General features: G+C 52.8%; 1 protein-coding gene across 2 annotated transcripts; it reads right to left on the bottom strand.

Moving 5' to 3' along the window:
* Positions 1–48: 48 nt before the first annotated feature.
* Tagln (transgelin) lies at positions 49–5,429 on the bottom strand. Of its 2 annotated transcripts, none has more exons than XM_026396314.2 (5): positions 5,326–5,429; positions 1,630–1,821; positions 1,359–1,536; positions 958–1,060; positions 49–621 (listed from the first exon to the last, which is right to left on the bottom strand). In XM_026396314.2, the coding sequence occupies exons 2-5, from the start codon at positions 1,807–1,809 to the stop codon at positions 477–479; spliced, it is 606 nt and encodes a 201-aa protein (XP_026252099.1). In that variant the 5' UTR covers positions 1,810–1,821; positions 5,326–5,429; the 3' UTR covers positions 49–476. The 2 variants fall into 2 exon arrangements, with proteins under 2 accessions (XP_026252099.1, XP_026252098.1); XM_026396313.2 differs by having other exon boundaries at positions 5,322–5,426.
* Between the last annotated feature and the right edge of the window lie 1,549 nt (positions 5,430–6,978).

The raw sequence follows: 6,978 nt of genomic DNA, 5'->3' as shown, positions 1-6,978 counted from the left end.
AACCATAACAGGAATGACTAGGGCAAATCAAACTCTGCCAGACAGGCCTGAGAAAAGATGGACGTATATATATTTTTTTCCTTTTTGAATTTTAACCCCAAAAGGAAAATTCCAGAAAAAGATGGGGGAAAGCCGGCTGGGTCTCCATCAATGGGCTCTTGCTGCCAAGGAGGAGAATGAGCTTGCCCCATACCCACACTATCCCAGCCCGTGTCCCCCTGCTCAGCCTAGGACAGGGAGACAGTAGAGGTGGGGGTACAGCTGGGAGAAGGGGCCAGGGCAGTGGTGCTTTGAGGTAAGAAATAGGGCTGAGGCTGGGGGGTGTGAAGAGCTGCCACTGTGCAGTCTCCTCTGCCCAGTGACAGCCTTACACCTGGACAGCGCTAAGAACGCACACAGCTGAGAGTGAGGCAGGCTAAGCAGGAAGGCAGCAGCCAGCGGGCGGGCAAGCAGGGCTCCGGGCTGGCCCTCCCCTTCTAACTGATGATCTGCCGAGGTCTTCCGTAGCCCGTCATGCCAGCCTGGGAGGCCCCTCTGTTGCTGCCCATCTGAAGGCCAATGACATGCTTTCCCTCCTGCAGCTGGCTCTCTGTGAATTCCCTCTTATGCTCCTGGGCTTTCCTAGAAGAAGAGGAACCAGGATAAAGACTCGCCAGAACTTGGTATCTTCCACCTGTTTTCTAGTCCCTCAGTTGCTTCCTCATCAGATTCCATTCCTTTCCGATTTCACTCTTTCCCCCTCATCTAGCTGACCCCAGAGGGCTGAGGAACCTTCTTGAGCACAGGAGAGAAGAAAGGAAGGAGTCAAGAAGCATAAACGATAATTCCCCCCATCCTAGACCCTCACTTGGTACCTTCCTGGAGCTCTGCTTCCTCTGATCATTCCCACAAGCTGAATAGCCCAAGCCACCCCCATCCCATGAAGAGATCAGGCTGAGATCCCTGGTGGCCACATACTTCATAAACCAGTTGGGATCTCCACGGTAGTGCCCATCATTCTTCGTCACTGCCAGGCTGCCCAGAGCCATCAGAGTTCTCTGCACTGCTGCCAGGTCTTTGCCTATAAGAAGAAAGAGCAGCCAGGGGACATTTTCAGGATGATATAGACAGGACTTCACCAGAGATAGCTCCTGTCTCTCAGAATGCCAGGGACAAGCATTGTCCCCAAACCAAAGGAGGCTCCAGTAAGTCCTTGTTGGTACAGTGTAGCATTCTCTTGGCAATTCCTGTTACTGCTAGGTACAGATTACTAGAGCCTGGATGAGGCATATTTCATCATTCCTTCTCCCTGCCTCAGAATCCTGGTCACCTGCCTGCCTGCCTCCCCCGACTGGTTCCAGCCCCTTTTCCCTTTGTACCTTCAAAGAGATCAACAGTCTGGAACATGTCAGTCTTGGTGACCCCATAGTCTTCAGCTGCCTTCAGGAACTGAGCCACCTGCTCCATCTGCTTGAAGACCATGGAGGGTGGGTTCTCTGGAACCTTAACTGGCTTGGAGCCATCAGGATACAGGCTGTTCACCAACTTGCTCAGAATCTGCCAGGCATAGAACTCATCTTAGAGGTCCTGACCCTGCACCTCAGGATGGCACAACCCCAGCCCCCTTCCCCTTCTCAGGGTGCCACTCACCACGCCATTCTTCAGCCAGACCTGGAAACCCAGGCGGCCACGATCTGGACGACCCACATCAGGGCCACACTGCACTATGATCCACTCCACCAGTCGTTCCTCCAGTTCCTCGTCATACTTCTTTTCAATTTTGGATTGTACTTCACGGCTCATGCCATAGGAAGGACCCTTGTTGGCCATGTTGCAAGAGAGCTAAATCACAGCGGGGCAGAGAAGGGAAAGGGTCACAGAATTAGGAAACTGCTGTTTTCGTTTGTGCCAGGCAGATTTCTAGCTCTGCATAAAGACATTTAGGCCATTTAGGCCAGACCCATCCCCTTAGTGTAGAGGCCTTTCTGAACTTGAACCCCAGGACATAAGACGTTCGGAATTCTAAGCAGGGATCTATAGACTTTTTGTCTATAGATGAATCAGGCAGTAAATATTTTAGGCTTTATGGGCCATATCTTCTCTGCTGTTGTGGCATGAAAATAGTCATAGACGATACATAAACAAATGAGCATGGCTATGTGCCAATAAAAGTTTATTTACAAAAGCAGACAATAGGCTAGAACCTGTGCCATGGTCTAGAGTCAAGACTGGCTAGAGGCACTGGAAGGGCCTTCCAAAGGTCATATCACCCCCCAAAATCAAGCCAGAAGTTGTCATTGTCCAGCTAGAAGTGAAGTAGTTTACTGCTTCTGCCTCAAGGAACAAGTTACCTCCAACCCTTATAGGCACAGAAGTTGGAAGTGCAAAACTTCAGCTCCTTGCCAGGTCCACTCAGTCTCTGGCCTTACAGCGGAAGAGGCTGAGACTGGCAAAGCCACCAAAGCCCAAGAGTCTTTGGCAGAGCAGCTGCATTTCCTCCAGGGAGCTGACGTGCCCATTCACTTTTCCCCACCCCTCAGGCTCCTGCCACTGCAGTAGCTTGGGGAACCAAGAAGTCAGGGCCCCCCAGGGATATTCCAGAGCCAAGAATCTGCCAGCCAGAGCATGGGAAGCCCCGCCCCAGGCCATAGCTGCTGCTTCAGGGCCTGGGTTTGGCACTCGTGGAGAAGAGGGAAGGCTACAGGAGCAGGGGCATGGGTTTCTGGGCAGACATGGGTGTGGCTGGTCAAGAGAAATGGGACCTGACCACAGGTGTCACCCTGGTATGGATTTATCTGAAGAGCCTTCCAAAAGAGGTAGCAGAGGAGGCCAGACCCATCCCATGGCCTCTGAAAAGTCAGAGGTTGGGAGGGAGAGAATGATGTGAGGATGGAGGCAGTCAGCATCCTCCCTCACCCCCCACATGTGAGGGCTGGCACCCTCTCTCCATCCCCCACCCCGTGGGAAGCAGAGTGAGCTTCGTCATCACATCACTCTGGTCCCAGGCCAACTCCATTGTCTTGCCCTTCCTTTCCCTGTGGCGGACAGCCTTGCTGAGCTGATGTTCCCCAGTTGTGAAACAGGATGACAGGATCCATGCAGAGGGTGGTGAAAATGACATAGCATCTGTGAACTATTTCCCAACTGTCTAGCCCTAGTGGTCTCCTGCAGGTGAACATGAGAGGGCCAGCCTTGGCCAGGAAGACAAACACAGTGAATGATCATCACCCTCTCCAACACCCATCCTCTTCTAAAAATCATTCCCTGATCCCGTGACAAAGTTTGAGAGAGAAAAAAACAACAACAAAACAAAAACAAACACAAAAACCCCCGCAAGAACCTCCTCTCAATGCCAGCCTTCTCTCTGAGTCTCTGTCCTCATTTGTAAGGTAGAGGTGAGTCATTGCAAGAACGAGGTGCTCTGAGCACTGGGGGGCAGTGGAATTCTTAGCCCACCACCCCTTTTCCAACTGATGATGCAGGGGAATCCTGAGGCAGTGTTCCCTTGGTCAGCTGCAAATAGCCAAGACCCTCCGTCCCCCAACCCACTGTCTGGCCCACCCACAGGCTCCTGCACAAAGGACTGTAGCCAAAAGTCACAATTCAATTGGACCGGCCAACTGATTTCCGCCAATCCTTCCTTCTGGCCTCCACCCAGCCTCCATCTGGACCTTTGTCCCACCATCCCAGATAGGTGTCCAGGCCAAGATGTTCATCATCTTCTATCCCCTGCCCCACCCACCCTCACATCTGCCTTCCCACACCCACACCGAATGCTGGGCAAGGGAGGAACAGCATGAAAGGAGAGTGTGTCACCCCACTGGCAGCTTTCTGTCCCAAGAGGTTTGGAGAGAAAGTACAAGTCAAGGAGTCAAGGCTCATGGTGACAAGAACACAACTCTGCAGCCCCTCGATCTAGAGACATATTTGGATTTTGGTCAGAGCAAGGAAGGGCAATGAAATGCTCTTCGCGTCACCTCCACCCAGCACCTCTCTTCTTCCCTGCCTCCCTCCTGGTGGAGATACTGAAAGTGGAGAGTCCCAGGACATCCTTTAGAGTCCTCTGATGGAAGCCACTCCAGTCCCACCTTCAAGACATTGGGAAGAGGAGAAGGAAAGAAAGAGGCAGGGCAGCCCAACCAGCGGCATTTCTAGACAAAGCTCTGGGGACAGGAGGCACAGGACTGGTGCTCAGCCTTGATGCTCCTTCCCTGTGGCTCCTTGTCAGGCCTCCTGTCCCCGAGGTAAGCCCTTTTTTGAGGGTGGGCAGTGGAAAAAAAGGGCAGGAAGCACCTTCTTCCAGCCAGAGCCTAGAAGAACAAGCTGACCAAGGGGTCTCTCCAGGACTGTGGGACCCCTGCTCTCATCACCAGAAAACACAGCAAACAAGAGTGAGCACATCCAGATCCCTTAAAGTACTAGGGGTGGCTCATCTAAACTCCAGGGACCAAAATTACCCCTACTACATAAACATGGCCCACCTCACAGCTACCCTTTGAAGGCAAACCACTGAGACACAGTGGGAAGAGCTAAAGATCCCCAACTAACCAGCTATTTCTTCAAAGCTCCTGAACCTGCCACCCATCTGCCTGTAGTGGGGGGGGGGGACTCTTTAAGCCTGTGGAAGCAGCTGCTCCCAGAAAGAGAAACTCTCCAGCTTTTCTGAAATGCAAGAATTCTAGCCTGTTCTGAAATGCAAGAGTTCTGTGTGGCTGGGGGATAGCTCAGTGGTAGAGGGATGCTTAGCATGCAAGAAGCCCTGGGTTGATCCCTAGCACCACGGAAAGAAGGAAGGAAAAGAGAGAAAGAAAAAAGAGTTCTGTGGTCCTTCTGACCACAGAAGGACCTTAGGAGCTCAGCATAGTTTCCCCTATGCTGCTCAAGCCCTGGGACCGGCCAAGGGGCCACTGCTCTCCAGAACTAGTAACCTCACGTGGCCCTCACCTCTTTCGACTTCTCCTAGAGGGGACACACAGCCTTGGCCAAATCAGGCAATGCCTTGAGTTTGCACATACACCCTGTAATGTGAGTGTCACTGAAATGTGGAGCCTCCCTCTTATGCCAATTGTTTCCACCACACAGCCCTTTGCACCAGCCAAATCATCTGAGCATTTCAGGAAGATTGGGGCTACCCAGTCTCAAATTCAGGACTCCAGGGATCCATCCTATGCATCAAATGGACAGCTCAGGTCTGGAGCCTGGGAATACAAACTGAGAGGGTGGTGGTCTTTCCCAGCCAGCAAGCCCACCACCCTGGAGACCTCTGGAGAGTCCTGCCTGAAATACACCACTGCGTGGAGCTCCAGCCCTTGTTCCCTCCCGGGCCTGGAGAGTGTACTCACTCACAGGGCTTCCTCAGAGTTGGCAGCAGGGAGTATGGCCTCGAGTCCGGGCTTGGCAGACAGGATGGGGCAGGGGCTGGGTGAGGGGTTTAAAGGGCTGCCACTGTGGTGACGTCAGCCTCCCCGCCAGCTCGCCCTCAGCCCCCTCCCTGCCGAGGAAACCGACTCTGGTCCCCTCCCCCCCGCCCCCCAGTGACTCCACATAGGCTCCATATTTGGGGAAAGACACCAAGTTGGAGCAGTCTGTCGGGGGCTGCCCGAGACATTCTCTGCGTGCTTTGGAGATGGAGCGGGCCGGGGCGGGGCATGCTGCCGGCAGGAGTCGGCCGGGAAAAGCCTTTTATGGGCAGGACCACAAAGGCCTTCCCTGCCTCCGGATTTAGGGCTGCTCCTGCTTCACTTCTCCCTGCCCCCGAATTTGGGAGGAGGAACTCAAAGAGAGTCTGCCAGAGAGAAAAGGGACCAGGGAGCTGGGGATCCCTGGGTCTTGTAGGGGTAAAACAGTCACCTTCTCTCCTCCTGGGGCTTTTAACTCTAGTCAGAGGTGAGAACTATGCTTTACTAAGGACCTACTCCATGCCAGGCACTTTGCAAATACTGTCACTTAACACAGCCACATCGTGAGACTCTATTACTGTCCCCATTTTATGATGACTGAGGCCACATGATGAGTGGTGAGTGGCAGAAACAGGCACCCTGTCCACCTCTGATGGGCACTAGGAAAGTTGTCACACCCACTTTTTAAATTTTTTTGCAATCTGGGGATTGAACTCAGGTGTGCTCCACCACTGCCCTACATTCCCAGCCCTTTTAATTTCAAGACATTCCAAGTTGCTGGGGCTGGCCTACAATTTGCCATCCTCCTATTTCATCTTCCAAATAGTTGGAATTGCAGACTGGTACTATCACATCTGCCATACCCACTCTTCTCAGTTGTACCATCCTGGGGACAGCTTTCAGTTGGGGTTCATCTTGAGTTACATACTTTAGGAGGGAGTAGGATTTGAGGGCTCAGCAGTACTGTAGTGAACAGTGGCCCCATCCAGAGGGCAGTGATAAAGAGTTCTCCAAAGCACAGCAGGGCCAGAGACACTAACACTAGGGTAGAAGGTTCAGGAAGTTGGGTCATCCCTCCCTCCCTTTAGAACTGGGGATTGAACTCAGGGACCACCCTACCTACCCTGGAAAACAGACCAGACTACATCACCCCAAGAGGGAGATCCACTGACACCTTGCTTGTGGCTTGCTACAGGAGCCTTGAGAAGGGATAGGTTTAAAAAGTGGGAGACTTCCAGTGGGGTTTTTGGGCTATTGCTGTGGCTCCCACCATCCTAAGACTTGGTAAGGAGGATGTAATGCTCTCCACTGTACACACATATCTGGCAACACCCCAAGCCAAGCAAGGCTGCAGGAGAAACAGACAGGCCTGGCAGGGAGGGGCAGAGCCTGGCTCAGAAGCTCCGCCCACCACAGCTAATATTGCCAGCGCCAGAACCTAGTGATATAAAGAGCTACAGTGCCTCTCAGTGGCGCCTGAAGGGAAAAGAGGAGAGAAGCTAAAGATCAGTAAGAGAAAAGCCCACCCCTCCATTCCCAGACACCTAGACCTCTGAACTCACCTAATGTCCTGAACTCACAACTCCTTGGCCCCAAAGTC

This window comes from Urocitellus parryii, chromosome 4 (assembly GCF_045843805.1).
Source record: "Urocitellus parryii isolate mUroPar1 chromosome 4, mUroPar1.hap1, whole genome shotgun sequence".
NCBI lineage: Eukaryota > Metazoa > Chordata > Mammalia > Rodentia > Sciuridae > Urocitellus > Urocitellus parryii.
This window is presented reverse-complemented; position numbering and strand designations above follow the sequence as displayed.